The 17,540-nt window shown below is 41.9% G+C and overlaps 1 protein-coding gene across 1 annotated transcript in view; it reads right to left on the minus strand.

Annotated features, from left to right (window-relative positions):
- Window positions 1-268: 268 nt before the first annotated feature.
- Window positions 269-17,540, minus strand: part of LRRC74A (leucine rich repeat containing 74A) — a 167,215-nt gene continuing 149,943 nt past the window's right edge. Inside the window, exon 13 of the mRNA XM_053706018.1 lies at window positions 269-2,019. Coding sequence (XP_053561993.1) covers window positions 1,449-2,019 — 571 coding nt within the window. The 3' untranslated portion in view covers window positions 269-1,448. The remainder of the gene's footprint in view (window positions 2,020-17,540) is intronic.

Below are 17,540 nucleotides of genomic sequence, written 5' to 3' on the forward strand. Positions count from 1 at the left end.
CCAGCAGCTCTTGTGTAACGCCGCCCCCTGCAGAGCCAGCAGGGGGGTGTCAATCAACCAGATCGTACTCGATCGGGTTGAATTTCGGAGATTCCTGTCCGCTTCATCAGAGCAGGGTTATGGAGCAGCGTTCTTTAGACCGCTGCTTCATAACTGCTGTTTCTGGCGAACCTGCAGGCTCGCCAGAAACACGGGACGTGAAGCTCCATTCGGAGCTTGATAGATAGGCACCATAGACTGAAGTCTACAGATTCCTGCTGCTCTTGTTTGTTGAGTCTGTCTTTTCATATGCAGGGAAGGGGGGGAGTGTCTGATATTTCTGTTTTCCCAGCCCCTTTCACTGGGTGTCCCAGCCTAACCTCATCAACAGTGCTAAACTGGGAGCTTCTAAGTAAGTTTATAAAAGGTTTTATACTAGATTTGTATATCAGTATCTGTGCATATTCTTCTTTATAGTAGTGTCTATTACATGCAGTTATATGAAAGTTGGCGTAGACTGTCCCTTTATATTCAGATGACTACGGTGCGATTGCCGATAGAAATACTGTTTAAAAAGATGAAAGTACTGTAAGTTACAATCACGAAAATGTGAGTATGAGATACCATATATAGGTCTATTACAGATGTAGATTTTTTTTACCACCCCAATACCAACTGACTATACAATAGCAATGGTTAGAGACAAACATGTCAAAAAGGCTTGTTTTGTGCATATCACCTGCTAAGTTTATCGCACGCTGATAACGTGTAATGCAATAGTATGTAAACTATATAGAAAATGAAAACCTAGGTGGGATTCTTTGAATATGATGTATGATGTTGGCATAAAACTGACAGAGGCTGACAAAGGATTGACAACCCCTGCTAGCGACCACTAGATTGGCCGCGAATGTGCAGGGGGAGGCATTGCACAAGCATTTCACTAGAAATGCTTGTGCAATGTTAAATGGCATTTAGTGATGTCGGGTGGACATGATATGCTATAGCGGATCATGTCCGTCCAACATTTGTTAAATCGGCCCTTTAGTCTAAACTTCAAATAAGAAGTAGATTTTTTTTCTGACAAATTTTAAAGTTTTGTCTATTTCCACTCCCCCTGTACCATGTGACAGCCATCAGCCAATCACAAATGCATACACATATATACTGTGAATTTTTGCACATGCTCAGTAGGAACTGGTGACTCAAAAAAATTAAAAATAAAAATACTGTGTACATTTTGTTAATGGAAGTAAATTGGAAAGTTTTTTTTTAAATTGCTGCTCTATCTGATTTGACCTGAGTGTCCCTTTAAGGGTCATAGGTCTGATCTGTAGTAAGATTTGGGCATTTGACTGATAGGAGCAGCAGGGTCATGGGTTTGATCTGAGGTCTTATCACTACCCCACCTATCTCTTTCACTGGCGGGTTAGTATTTTTGTGGAGAACAGCTAGGAACCCTATTTTGGTCACACAGTGTTGTAGGAGGGGCTTCCCTTCTGAGAAGTAAGAGGCTCAGAAGCCCACTCAGACTCCAGACTTCCTTGTGAATGGTAATAATTCTCAGATTGCGGCTTCAATGGGGTCTTTCCTCCATCTGTGACCCCACTCCAGCTGAAGGTTGAACTGCCATTAGTTCTAAGTTCTCCTTTTTCATACCATGAACTGTGGGGAGTTCCAGTGACAGTACTGTGGTCCATCATCCCTAAGGATGTAGCAGTGGGGCTGGTTCTGTGCCCTATGAATATTTTAGATGTTGCAGGACGTGTTTTTAGGTCATGGACCTCTGTATATTTAGCAAGCTGAGTAGGGGGACTAGAGTGGCAGGTTATGGCTGCTCTTGATGTTTTAGGTTGGTGGTTGGAATTGTGACCTAAAGCACCCCTGGATGGAGGAGGAGGTGTGAGGGCCCTCACAGCTCTGTGGAATGATCTTAGTGTTCGTTGGCTCCTCTGTCTTTCTTGACGTTCTCGTCTTTCCCTCCGGCGCTGTTCCTTCCGCTTCTCTTTCATCATTTCTTTTCGTGTGTCCACAAGGTCTCTAAGAGATATAAAGAATCATTAGAGAAGAATAAATGTGAAGGATGTTTACGACCGGGTGTAGTGCTATGTACCCAATTAGAGACCAGTTATTAATATTATTATTATCAGTTAATTGCAGATCGGCAACATATTCTGCAGCGCTATAAACATGGGTTTAATATGCAACGCAACAATTATGCAAAACAGGGCTCTGCCAAGAGTTGCTCTGTTGTAAATCACCTCTTATGAAGGTGACCTACAAAGCAGCTGGGCTCTCAGGTTTACATGCTAAGGGGGCTCAAGGGGGTGACAAAAGGACAATAGGAACTAAGATAAGAAAATGTTAGTGTATATTATATGTATTCCTGAACAGTAGAGTCTTTAAGGACTTAAAGGGATACTGAACCCAAATTTTTTATTTCATGATTCAGATAGAGCATGCAATTTTAAGCAACTTTCTAATTTACTTCTGTTATCAATTTTTCTTCGTTCTCTTGATATCTTTATTTGAAAAAGAAGGCATCTAAGCTAAGGAGCCAGCAAATTTGTGGTTCAGACCATGGACAGCAATTGTTTATTGGTGCTGTCCAATCAGCAAGGACAACCCAGGTTTTTCACCAAAAATGGGCCAGCATGAATGAATGAATGAAGAAAATTTGATAATAGGAGTACATTAGAAAGTTACTTAAAATTGCATGCTCTATCTGAATCACGAAAGAAAAAATTTGGGTACAGTGTCCCTTTAAACTAGGGGGGAGTCTGTGGAGCGAGGCAGAGAGTTCCACAAAATAGCGGTTAATCTGGAGAATTCTTGTAGACGGGAATGTGAGGAGGTAACAAGAGAGGAGGAAAGGAGGTCATGAGCAGAGCGTAGGGGATGGGAGCAATAGTATCTGGAGACGAGTTAGGAGATATTGGGCTACATTACAAGTGGAGCACTATCTTAAGTGTGAGGAGCAGTGTTTTTTACGCTCAAATCCATATTACAAGTGGCACTCTGTTTAAATTGCTGCAAATTTGTTAACACTAACTCGTGGTTATTTATGCTCCCCATATTTTCTATGGGCGGCGTTGATTGCCAAAATTTAATGCTCAAACTTTTTAAACAGTTGCACTAAACTACTCTATTAACCCCTAAACCACCACACACCCACATCACAAATTACCCCTTTACACTATTAACCCTTAATCCTCCAAAAACCCCATCGCAAACTACCCCACTACACTATTAACCACTAAACCACCACAACCCCTATTGCAAAATACCCCACCACGAGTTCAAATAGTACATATATATACAGTGGGGGAAAAAAGTATTTAGTCAGCCACCAATTGTGCAAGTTCTCCCACTTAAGAAGATGAGAGAGGCCTGTAATTTTCATCATAGGTATACCTCAACTATGAAAGACAAAATGTGGAAACAAATCCAGACAATCACATTGTCTGATTTGGAAAGAATTTATTTGCAAATTATGGTGGAAAATAAGCATTTGGTCAATATCAAAAGTTCATCTCAATACTTTGTTATATATCCTTTGTTGGCAATGACAGAGGTCAAACGTTTTCTGTAAGTCTTCACAAGGTTGTCACACACTGTTGCTGCTATGTTGGCCCATTCCTGCATGCAGATCTCCTCTAGAGCAGTGATGTTTTGGGGCTGTTGCTGGGCAACACAGACTTTCAACTCCCTCCAAAGGTTTTCTATGGGGTTGAGATCTGGAGACTGGCTAGGCCACTCCAGGACCTTGAAATGCTTCTTACGAAGCCACTCCTTCGTTGCCTGGGCGGTGTGTTTGGGATCATTGTCATGCTGAAAGACCCAGCCACGTTTCATCTTCAATGCCCTTGCTAATGGAAGGAGGTTTGCACTCAAAATCTCACAATACATGGCCCCTTTCATTCTTTCATGTACACGGATTAGTCGTCCTGTTCCCTTTGCAGAGAAACAGCCCCAAAGCATGCTTCACAGTAAGTATGGTGTTCTCTCTCTTCCAAACACGACGAAGTTGTGTTTCTACCAAACAGTTCTACTTTGGATTTATCTGACCATATGACATTCTCCCAATCCGCTTCTGGATCATCCAAATGCTCTCTAGCATACTTCAGACGGGCCCGGACATGTACTGGCTTAAGCAGGGGGACACGTCTGGCACTGCAGGATCTGAGTCCCTGGCGGAGTAGTGTGTTACTGATGGTAGGCTTTGTTACGTTGGTCCCAGCTCTCTGCAGGTCATTCACTAGGTCCCCCCGTGTGGTTTTTGGATGTTTGCTCACCGTTCTTGTGATCATTTTGACCCCACGGGGTGAGATTTTGCGTGGAGCCCCAGATCGAGGGAGATTATCAGTGGTCTTGTATGTCTTCCATTTTCTAATTATTGCTCCCACAGTTGATTTCTTCACACCAAACCTCTTGCCTATTGCAGATTCAGTCTTCCCAGCCTGGTGCAGGTCTACAATTTTGTATCCTGTGTCCTTTAACAGCTCTTTGGTCTTCACCATAGTGGAGTTTGGAGTGTGACTGTTTGAGGTTCTGGACAGGTGTCTTTTATTCTGATAACAAGTTCAAACAGGTGCCATTAATACAGGTAATGAGTGGAGGACAGAGGAGCCTCTTAAAGAAGAAGATACAGGTCTGTGAGAGCCAGAAATCTTGCTTGTTTTAAGGTGACCAAATACTTATTTTCCACCATAATTTGCAAATAAATTCTTTCCAAATCAGACAATGTGATTGTCTAGATTTGTTTCCACATTTTGTCTCTCATAGTTGAGGTATACCTATGATGAAAATTACAGGCCTCTCTCATCTTCTTAAGTGCGAGAACTTGCACAATTGGTCGCTGACTAAATACTTTTTTGCCCCACTGTATATAGTTGGTTACAGAGGCGTAACTAGAAAACTCAGAGCCTTAGTGCAAGAATCCATTATGCCCCCCCCCAAAAAAAAGGCATGATTTTGATACATTTACTTTAAAAAAAAGAAACAAACAAAAAACACAATATGTATATCTATCCCTCACAAATTCACATCCCCATTGTTATTTTACAGGTAATCTCCATGGGAAACATTTACACAGTTTTAAGCATTTATAACCTCTCTTTTTTCTGGTTTGGAACCTCAAGTTTTCTAAATCCTTTAGAAGAGTAGAACGTTTTATATTTAGGTTTGATCAAGCTAGCAAAACAAAAGATTGCTTAAAGGCCCATAGCTCTGACTTAAATGGGCTGCAGCACATTTCTGATGTATTTTGGCAGATTTATTTGTTGTTGTTGTTTTTTTAATGGTGGACATCACCTGCTGACAATCTTGAGGTACACTGTGTACAGGTTTTGTAAATATTCATACACATAAGGAGATAATCATAACTTATAGATATAAACACAACACATACACACACACATATATATACACACATATACAGATATATAAACACACATACACATATATACACACATACAGACACACACATCCATATACACACATATACAGATATATATACACACATACACATATATTTATATATATATATACATACACACAGATATATACACACATACATATACACACATATACAGATATATACACACACATACAGATATATATACACACACACATATATATATATATATATATATATATACATACACACAGATATATACACACATACATATACACACATATACAGATATATACACACATACACATATATACACACACATACACACACACATATATATACACACATATACAGATATATAAACACACATACACATATATACACACATACAGACACACACATCCATATACACACAAATACAGATACACACACACATATATATACACACATATACAGATATATAAACACACATACACATATATACACACATCCATATACACACAAATACAGATATACACACACACACACACACACAGATATATACACACATACATATACACACATATACAGATATATACACACACATACACATATATACACACATACAGACACACACATCCATATACACACAAACACAGATATACACACACACATATATATATATATATATATATATATACATACACACAGATATATACACACATACACATATATACACACACATACAGACACACGCATACATATACACACAAATACAGATATACACACACACACACACACATATATATATATATATATATATATATATATATATATATATATATATACATACACACAGATATATACACACATACATATACACACATATACAGATATATACACACACATCCATATACACACAAATACAGATATATATACACACACACACACATATATATATATATATATTACATACACACAGATATATACACACATACATATACACACATATACAGATATATACACACACATACACATATATACACACACATACAGACACACACATCCATATACACACAAATACAGATATATATATACACACACACATATATATATATATATATATATATATATATATACATACACACAGATATATACACACATACATATACACACATATACAGATATATACACACACATACACATATATACACACACATACAGACACACGCATACATATACACACAAATACAGATATATATATATACACACATATATATATCTACATATATATATATATATATATATATACATATATACATATATATATAGACACACATACATATATATATCTACACACACATATATACACGCACACAGATACACACATATATACATGCACACAGACATACGGATATTAACTCACACATACAGACACACATATAAACACACACACACATCCATACAGACATACATAAACACAATCATATACACACACACACATATATACACACAAATAAACACACTCATTATTATAGAAGCATTGTATTATCTTGTCTCATTCTTTCTTTCAGTGTGCTTTGCTATTAAGACAATAAATTATTGCTGCTTCCATTAAGTAAAACAAAATTTATGCTTACCTGATAAATTTATTTCTCTTGTGGTGTATCCACGGATTCATCCATTACTTGTGGGATATTCTCCTTCCCAACAGGAAGCTGCAAGAGGATCACCCATAGCAGAGCTGTCTATATAGCTCCTCCCCTAACTGCCACCTCCAGTCATTCGACCGAAGACAAGCAAGAGAAAGGAGAAACTATAGGGTGCAGTGGTGACTGTAGTTTAAAATAAAAAAACACCTGCCTTAAAGAGACAGGGCAGGCCGTGGACTGGATACACCACAAGAGAAATAAATTTATCAGGTAAGCATAAATTTTGTTTTCTCTTGTAAGGTGTATCCAGTCCACGGATTCATCCATTACTTGTGGGATACCAATACCAAAGCTATAGGACACGGATGAAGGGAGGGACAAGGCAGGGGCTTAAACGGAAGGCACCACTGCCTGTAAGACCTTTCTCCTAAAAATAGCCTCCGAAGAAGCAAAAGTATCAAATTTGTAGAAGTATGAAGCGAAGACCAAGTTGCCGCCTTACAACTCTGTTCAACAGAAGCCTCATTTTTAAAAGCCCATGTGGAAGCCACCGCTCTAGTGGAATGAGCTGTAATTCTTTCAGGAGGCTGCTGGCCAGCAGTCTCATAAGCTAAGCGGATTATACTTCTTAACCAAAAAGAAAGAGAAGTTGCTGAAGCCTTTTGGCCTCTCCTCTGTCCAGAGTGGACAACAAACAATGCAGATGTTTGATGAAAATCCTTAGTAGCTTGTAAATAAAACTTTAAAGCACGAACCACGTCAAGATTGTGTAATAGACGTTCCTTCTTTGAAGAAGGATTAGGACACAGTGACGGAACAACAATCTCCTGATTGATATTCTTATTAGATACCACCTTAGGAAGAAACCCAGGTTTGGTACGCAAAACTACCTTATCTGCATGGAAGATCAGATAAGGGGAATCACACTGTAAGGCAGATAACTCTGAAACTCTCCAAGATAAACAGAACTTTCCAAGATAAAAGCTTGATATCTATGGAATGCAGAGGTTCAAACGGAACCCCTTGAAGAACTTTAAGAACTAAATTTAAACTTCATGGCGGAGCAACAGGTTTAAACACAGGCTTGATTCTAACTAAAGCCTGACAAAACGCCTGAACGTCTGGAACATCCGCCAGATGCTTGTGCAAAAGAATAGACAGAGCAGAAATCTGTCCCTTTAAGGAACTAGCTGACAATCCCTTCTCCAATCCTTCTTGGAGAAAAGATAATATCCTAGGAATCCTGACTTTACTCCATGAGTAACCCTTGGATTCACACCAATGAAGATATTTACACCATATCTTATGATAGATTTTCCTGGTGACAGGCTTTCGAGCCTGAATCAAGGTATCAATGACTGACTCGGAGAAACCACGTTTTGATAAAATCAAGCGTTCAATCTCCAAGCAGTCAGACGCAGAGAAATTAGATTTGGATGGTTGAAAGGACCCTGAAGTAGAAGGTCCTGCCTCAGCGGCAGAGTCCATGGTGGAAGGGGTGACATGTCCACCAGATCTGCATACCAAGTCCTGCGTGGCCACGCAGGTGCTATCAAAATCACTGAAGCTCTCTCCTGCTTGATCTTGGCAATCAGACGAGGGAGCAGAGGAAACGGTGGAAACACATAAGCCAGGTTGAAGGATCAAGGCACTGCTAGAGCATCTATCAGCGCTGCCTTGGGATCCCTGGACCTGGATCCGTAACAAGGAAGCTTGGCGTTCTGACGAGACGACATGAGATCCAGTTCTGGTTTGCCCCAAAGTTGAATCAACTGTGCAAACACCTCCAGATGGAGTTCCCACTCCCCCGGATGAAAAGTCTGCCGACTTTGAAAATCCACCTCCCAGTACTCTACTCCTAGGATATGGATAGCTGATAGATGGCAAGAACCTCTGCCCATAGAATTATTTTTGAAACCTCCAACATTGCTAGGGAACTCCTTGTTCCCCCTTGATGGTTGATGTAGGCTACAGTTGTGATATTGTCCGACTGAAATCTGATGAACCTGACCGCAGCAAGCTGAGGCCAAGCCTGAAGAGCACTGAATATCGCTCTTAGCTCCAGAATGTTTATCGGAAGGAAAGCCTCCTCCTGAGTCCACGAGCCCTGAGCCTTCAGGGAGTTCCAGACTGCACCCCAGCCCAAAAGGCTGGCATCTGTCGTTACTATATTCCAATCTGGCCTGCGGAAGGTCATACCCTTGGACAGATGGACCCAAGATAGCCACCAGAGAAGTGAATCCCTGGTCTCTTGATCTAGATTTAGTAGAGGGGACAAATCTGTGTAATCCCCATTCCACTGACTGAGCATGCAGAGTTGCAGCGGTCTGAGATGTAGGCGGGCAAACGGCACTATGTCCATTGCCGCTACCATTAAGCCGATTACTTCCATACACTGAGCCACTGAAGGGCGAGAAGTAGAATAAAGAACACGGCAGGAATTTAGAAGTTTTGACAACCTTGCCTCTGTCAGGTAAATCTTAATTTCTACAGAATCTATCAGAGTTCCTAGGAAGGAAACTCTTGTGAGAGGGGATACAGAACTCTTTTCTTCATTCACTTTCCACCCATGAGACCTCAGGAATGCCAGAACAATGTCCGTATGGGACCTGGCGATTTGAAAATTTGACGCCTGTATCAGAATGTCGTCTAGGTAAGGGGCTACTGCTATACCCTTAGGACCGCTAGGAGTGACCCTAGAACCTTCGCAAAGATTCTTGGTGCCGTAGCTAACCCAAAGGGAAGAGCCACAAACTGGTAATGCCTGTCTAGGAAGGCGAACCTGAGAAACCGATGATGATCTCTGTGTATCGGAATGCGAAGATAAGCATCCTTTAAGTTCACGGTAGTCATATATTGACCCTCCTGGATCATAGGTAGGATGGTTCGAATAGTCTCCATCTTGAAGGATGGGACCCTGAGAAATTTGTTTAGGATCTTGAGCTCTAAGATTGGTCTGAAGGTTCCCCCTTTCTTGGGAACTACAAACAGATTTGAATAGAAGCCTTGCCCCTGTTCCTCCTTTGGAACTGGGTGGATCACTGCCATAACTAGGAGGTCTTGAACACAATGTAAGAATGCCTCTCTCTTTATCTGGTTTGCAGATAATTGTGAGAGATGAAATCTCCCTTTTGGGGAAGAAGCTTTGAAGTCCAGAAGATATCCCTGGGACACAATTACCAATGCCCAGGGATCCTGGACATCTCTTGCCCAAGCCTGGGCGAAGAGAGAAAGTCTGCCCCCTACTAGATCCGTTTCCGGATCGGGGGCTGATCTTTCATGCTGTCTTAGAGGCAGCAGCAGGTTTTTTGGCCTGCTTTCCTTTGTTCCAAGCCTGGTTAGGTCTCCAGACCGGCTTGGACTGGGCAAAAGTTCCCTCTTGTTTTGTATTAGAGGAAGTTGAATCTGCGCCACTCTTGAAGTTTCGAAAGGAACGAAAATGAGTCTGTTTGGTCCTTAATTTGTTGGACCTATCCTGAGGAAGGGCGTGACCTTTTCCTCCCGTAATATCAGAAATGATCTCCTTCAGTCCAGGACCGAATAGGGTCTGCCTCTTGAAGGGAATGTTGTGAAGCTTAGACTTTGAAGTAACGTCAGCTGACCAGGATTTAAGCCATAGAGCTCTACGCGCCTGAATAGCAAAACCTGAGTTCTTAGCTGTTAGCTTGGTTAAATGAACAACGGCGTCAGAAACAAATGAATTGGCTAGCTTAAGAGCTTTAAGCTTGTCAAGTATTTCATCCAATGGTGTTTCTACCTGTAGAGCCTCTTCTAGAGACTCAAACCAGAAGGCTGCAGCAGCAGTGACAGGGGCACTGCATGCAAGGGGCTGGAGAATAAAACCTTGTTGAATAAAAATTTTCTTAAGGTAACCCTCTAATTTTTTGTCCATTGGATCTAGAAAAGCACAACTGTCCTCGACAGGGATAGTTGTACACTTCGCTAGGGTAGAGACTGCTCCCTCCACCTTAGGGACCGTTTGCCACAAGTCCTGTGTAGCGGCATCTATAGGAAACATCTTTTTAAAAACAGGAGGGGGAGAGAACGGTACACCTGATCTATCCCATTCCTTAGTAATAATTTCTGAAAACCTCTTAGGTATTGGAAAACATCAGTGTAAACAGGCACTGCATAGTATTTATCCAATTTACACAATTTCTCTGGGACTACAATGGCGTCACAGTCATCCAGAGTTGCTAAAACCTCCCTGAGCAACACGCGGAGGTGTTCAAGCTTAAATTTAAATGTAGACATATCAGAATCAGGTTGAAGTGTCTTCCCTGAGTCAGAAAAATCACCCACAGATAGAAGCTCTCCTGCTTTGGCTTCTGCACATTGTGAGGGTATATCAGACATAGCTACTAAAGCGTCAGAGAGCTCTATATTTGTTCTAGCCCCAGAGCTGTCTCGCTTTCCTTGTAACCCTGGCAGTTTGGACAATACCTCTGTAAGGGTATGATTCATTACTGCCGCCATGTCTTGTAAAGTATACGCAATGGGCGCGCTAGATGTACTTGGCGTCCCTTGAGCGGGAGTTATAGGCTCTGACACGTGGGGAGAGTTAGTCGGCATAACTTCCCCCTTGTCAATTTCCTCTGGTGATAAATCTTTTAAAGCCAGAATATGGTCTTTATAACTTATAGTAAGATCAGTGCATTTGGTACACATTCTAAGAGGGGGTTCCACAATGGCTTCTAAACATAATGAACAAGGAGTTTCCTCTATGTCAGACATGTTTAACAGACTAGTAATGAGACCAGCAAGCTTGAAAAACACTTTAATTAATGTGAAAAAGCAGAATATAAAAAACGGTACTGTGCCTTTAAGGGAAAAAAACAAACACAAAAACTGCAAAACAGTGAAAAAAAGCAGTTAACTCTACGAAATTTTTACAGTGTGTATAATAGACTAAAATAGCAGAAAAACAGTAAAACCGTTATAACAGTCACAAGCAAACTGCCACAACTCTACTGTGTCTCCTACCTTCCCATAAAACGACTTTTGTAGGCACAAAAACCTTTTACATAGGTCCAATATGTCAGAGGACTCCTTCAGGGAAGCTGGATGTCTCAGAATGTAAAAACTACTGCGCAATTAGAGCGTGAAAATAGGCCCCTCCCACCATGCACTCAAAGTGAAAGGGCCATAAATAACTACTCCTAGGAGAAATCTAGTCAGCCATGTGGAAAACCTAGGCCCCAAATAAAGATTTATCACCCTTAGTAAAAAACGTTCTTTATATATCATGTAAACGTTTTACATACTAAGCCATAAGAGCAAGTAACATGAATATTACCCTTTACTGCAAGCATGATGCCAGTCGTTTGTTAAATCACTGCAATCAGGCTTACCTTAAATATATCAGGCACTGTCAGCATTTTCTAGACCTTATCATATCTCTAGAAAAAAATATACTGAACATACCTCAGAGCAGTTAATTCTGCAGGCCGTTCCCCCAGCTGAAGTTTCCCCATACTCTTCAGTTATGTGTGAGAACAGCAGTGGACCTTAGTTACAACCTGCTAAGATCATCAAAAACCTCAGGCAAAACTCTTCTTCTAATTTCTGCCTGAGGTAAAAACAGTACAACGCCGGTACCGTTTAAAAATAACAAACTTTTGATTGAAGATAAACTACACTAATTCACCACATCTCTCTTGATACTTCCTTTCTTGTTGAGAGCTGCAAGAGAATGACTGGCGGTGGCAGTTAGGGGAGGAGCTATATAGACAGCTCTGCTGTGGGTGATCCTTTTGCAGCTTCCAGTCCAATGGATGAATCTGTGGACTGGATACACCTTACAAGAGAAATATATTTATTGTTGATTATGGGATTGTGTGGTGAATAAGAAAGGTTTTACACGTGTAAATATCACTGAGACAAATACAATACATAAAATATTGCTAATTGTAGTATGCTGCTGTTAGGTCATTCCTGAAGCTTTGAGGAACCAGGCAGCGTTACGGCACAAGAAGGGATCAACATGTCAATACAAAAAACAGAGTTCATAGGTTGGGTAAGGCTCAGATAACAGATTAACAATCTCATGAATCTCCTTTCAGTTAAACTGAAGATTGTTAATCTAACCTAACTAAACGAGTCCGTTTGTCACTGCGATCTGTGTAACATATCCTGGCAGACCTGTCAAAATTATTAATAGTAAACGTCTCCTGCAAACTGCAGGAGACTTAGTTTAGAACACTGTGAATAGTACCCATACCTGGAGCCTCCATAGCTTTCTTTACTGCAGCGCAGCCAGTGCACAAATTTTTGTCTGAGCCAGCCAGGTGTAACAACTAGCTTACTTTACACTGAGGGGGGCCCCGGCTTGAAATCAGAGTAGCTGTGGTGCTCAACTCTGCCAACTACCGCCCACCTCACTCTACAGAAGCCAGCTCATAGGCTGTGTAACCTTTTGCTGTGTGCTGTGCGCAGTCTTCTTTTCCTGCTCTATGCCCTCACTACCGCCACACACCTGTTATTACAATAAGTAAAATAACAATATTAATAAATAAAAATTAAAAAATCACCTTATAAATCATGGGAGTCAGTTTGAGGGAACAGTGCTGCTGGGGCCCCCCACCCTGTGGCAGACCTCAAGGGCCTGGTCACAACTGCGACCTTTGCTACCGTGGAAGTTCCGCCCCAGGTTGGTTAATACGCTTCCCTTTTTAAGGCTGATATCAGCCTATACAAACCCTTTTCTTACTATGCTAAATCGTGTTTATAAGATGGTCAATACAAACAGCCCCATCATAAAAAAAGAAAAAACTGATTTGAGGTTTTGCGTATACTTCATCACAAGAGCAATACCATAGATTGAGATTCCATAAAGGTTATGTTAATTCAGACATTATACAGTTTCACACTATGGGGCCGAATTATCAATCTCCAAATGGAGCTTGATGCCCCTATTTTCGCGTGAGCCTTCAGGCTCGCCGGAAACAGTAGTTATAAAGCAGCAGTCTAAAGACCGCTGCTCCATAACTTGTCCGCTGCCCCTGAGGCTGCGGTCTTCAATCCACCCAATCCTATACGATCGGGCTGATTGACACCCCCTGCTAGCAGCCGATTGGCCGCGAATCTGCAGGGGGCGGCATTGTACAAGAAGTTAACAAGAACTGCTTGTGTAATGATAAATGCCGACAGCGTATGCAGCGGACATGAAATGCTACATTGTATCATGTCTGCTCGCACTTTGATAAATTGAACCCTATGAATGGAATATGATATTGTACTATATTCATTTTCTATTGATGACTGCCATGTATAGTAAATGTGAGATGTATTTATCTGTTTTGTGATTCTTCAATAATAAAAAAATAAAAAAAATGATAAAAACTTACCTGAAGGGGGCGGAAGCCTGGCTGTGCAGGAGAATGTCCGCAGTCGAGTAGAGCTCCTGAGCCAAAAGCTAGTCGACACTAACTAAATGCCCACAACTGAGCTACAAATATTATAAATACCCTAACTGAACCGGGGACACATCTAACTGAACTAATCCTTTCCCAAGGCTGCTTTGAAGACGGGGGAGCAACTCACGCCACTGCATCTACAGGCCACAAGCCCGCACAGTGCCCAGAGGCAAGCCGCGCACCGAAAGGGCTCTCATCCCAGGCGGCATTCAAACACCACAGTGTCTAACGAGGAGATACGTTACCCCTCAAGATCCGGAGCCGAGCGCATCAGCGCACACTTTGTTTGCATTGACTGAGTGCAGGGGCCTACCTGCGGAGGTGCCACTGTCCGACGAAGGCATCTTTGAATTACCCACCATTGCTAGAGTGCACTGATCCGACTGCAGGAGCGGTCACCCACGTGGAGAATCTAAAGCGCCGAAAGTGGAAGGCGACACAGAGCCCCTTGGCAGAATAGGGTGGGGCAGTGACATTGAATCCTCCGACAGGAGTGCTAATACCTAAGTCACTACACAGCTACACCGGGACCCCTACGATCCGGTAAGTGATTAATCACACTCTGTTGGTTTACTGGCCCAGTCTGATCGGGAGGTGCCTGATATTAAAACATTACTTTATGATCTGGGAACATTGCACTCAGAGAGGGTGAGACAGGAGATAGCAGCTCAAGCACTTCAAAAGAACTGTTAACACAGGCAACATTATAAGGAGGCAGAAGAATTCACAAAACTATAGCAGCCAGAGGCCTGATCAGTAACAAGTATAGAAAAAACTGCTTCAGAGTTGCATCACATCTTAACTTTTTCTATCCCCATTTATTCTACAACCTGACTGGATCATCACTATAGACTGCACAAACCATCTCTATAAGTGCAACATACACACATAATGGCACATAAAAAAATCTGGCCTGGGGGAAAAGGGTTCCAAAACGAGAAATATAAATCATTATTTGAAAGGTATAGAACCCCAGCCCTCTGAAGACAACATACTTCGGCCTGAGTCTAATGCAGCAGAACCTGAACATTCTCTTTTAGATGCTGCCCCTCCAGCACCAAATGTCACAAAAGATGATCTGAAAAATCTCTCGTCTAAACAAGACATTAAAGAAATAGTAAGTGAGATCAAAAATTTATTTGGTGAACTGCGTAAGGATGTATCAGTTCTAACTCAAAGGGTCACAAATATTGAACACTCTCAGACAACTATGCAGGCCCAATTAAAAGAAACCATACCCCAAGTACAGCACAATACTAACACAATACAGAATTTGCTAGAAAGAATTGAAGATTTGGATAACCGCGGGAGGCGGAATAATCTGCGCATCAGGGGCATCCCTGAGAGTGTTAACCCCACTGCTTTGCAGGGCTACTTGCATGACTTATTTAGAGTAATTAAGGGTACCCCTATGTCACCCGAGGTCAGCATAGAAAGAGCTCACAGAGCCTTACGCCCGAAACCCTCAGCCAAAGCACCCCTAAGGGATGTAATCCTTAAGCTTTTAAATTTCAAGAATAAGGAAGAGATTTTGCGCCACTGTAGGAACAAGCACCCAATCCAACATGTAGGCATCACGCTTCAATTGTTTTCGGATCTCTGCCCTGCGACCCTCCAAAAACGCAGGGAGTTGAAGTTTCTCACTACTACTTTACAAACCAACAAAATACAGTACAGGTGGGGATTTCCAACATGCATCGTGGCAACCAACAACGGGTCTACGGCCATATACAGGTCCTTAGAGGACTTGGACACTTTTTGCTCCACCCTGGGTGTACCAACCCCGGTCTTGGATGACCAGCAACGGCCTGAAAGGCCCCAAGATGACTTACAGTAGCAAACATAGGAGCATGTAATCTTTTAGTTGCCTTAACTCTTTTTTGTTTCACAGGGCTTGCTGAGATGGACTGCTTCTTGGCCCATGCCGGCATGTGAGGCGTGTCCAGGACTATGGTAACGGGCACTAGCCATATATATTTTCTGTATCCTTTCTGTATTTTTTGTAAATGCTTATGTTTCACTCAAGTTGAAGTATTTCTTAAACAGACATACATATCTCTAATCTACTGCGATCTGTATCAGGTTAGACGCCCATGGCAATGGCCTCACTAAACCCGGAGGCCGCACTTATATGAGAATTATGGCAGCTGAAAAATAGCACTTAGCAGCCCTAATTATGTCTATAATTATAGGAACCCCTTGGGTACTCCCTTCCCCCTTATATCCCCCCCCCCCTCGGTTCACTCAATATACTTTAATACACTAACGCCTAGATTTAGAGTTTGGCATTAGCCGTCAAAACCAGCGTTAGGGGCTCCTAACGCTGGTTTTGGGCTACCGCTGGTATTTAGAGTCAGTCAGGAAAGGGTCTAACGCTCACTTTGCTGCCGCGACTTTTCCATACCGCAGATCCCCTTACGTCAATTGCGTATCCTATCTTTTCAATGGGATCTTTCTAACGCCGGTATTTAGAGTCTTGGCTGAAGTGAGCGTTAGAAATCTAACGACAAAACTCCAGCCGCAGCAAAAAGCCAGGAGTTAAGAGCTTTCTGGGCTAACGCCGGTTCATAAAGCTCTTAACTACTGTGCTCTAAACTACACTAACACCCATAAACTACCTATGTACCCCTAAACCGAGGCCCCCCCCACATCGCCGCCACTCTAATAAAATTTTTTAACCCCTAATCTGCCGACCGCACATCGCCGCAACCTACATTATCCCTATGTACCCCTAATCTGCTGCCCCTAACATCGCCGACCCCTATATTATATTTATTAACCCCTAATCTGCCGCCCCCAACGTCGCCGCTACCTTACCTACACTTATTAACCCCTAATCTACCGACAGTTGTAGCCACAGTTTTTTCCCCGCTGACACCGGTCTATGGGAACCCAGAGATACCGATACAGACTCAGTTAGCACCTGCCCAGACACAGTTTGCCAACAATCGTGTTGGCGAATTTGTGGTTAATGGAAACATGAAAACAAGGGACGAGCTCTTGGCGGACGAGACCGCCATCGAGATCCCCTGGTTTGTGTACCTGCAGATAGGTCATTACATCACAACACATAAATACAAACGTTTGCTATTAAGAGAC

Source organism: Bombina bombina, chromosome 1, assembly GCF_027579735.1.
Source record: "Bombina bombina isolate aBomBom1 chromosome 1, aBomBom1.pri, whole genome shotgun sequence".
NCBI lineage: Eukaryota > Metazoa > Chordata > Amphibia > Anura > Bombinatoridae > Bombina > Bombina bombina.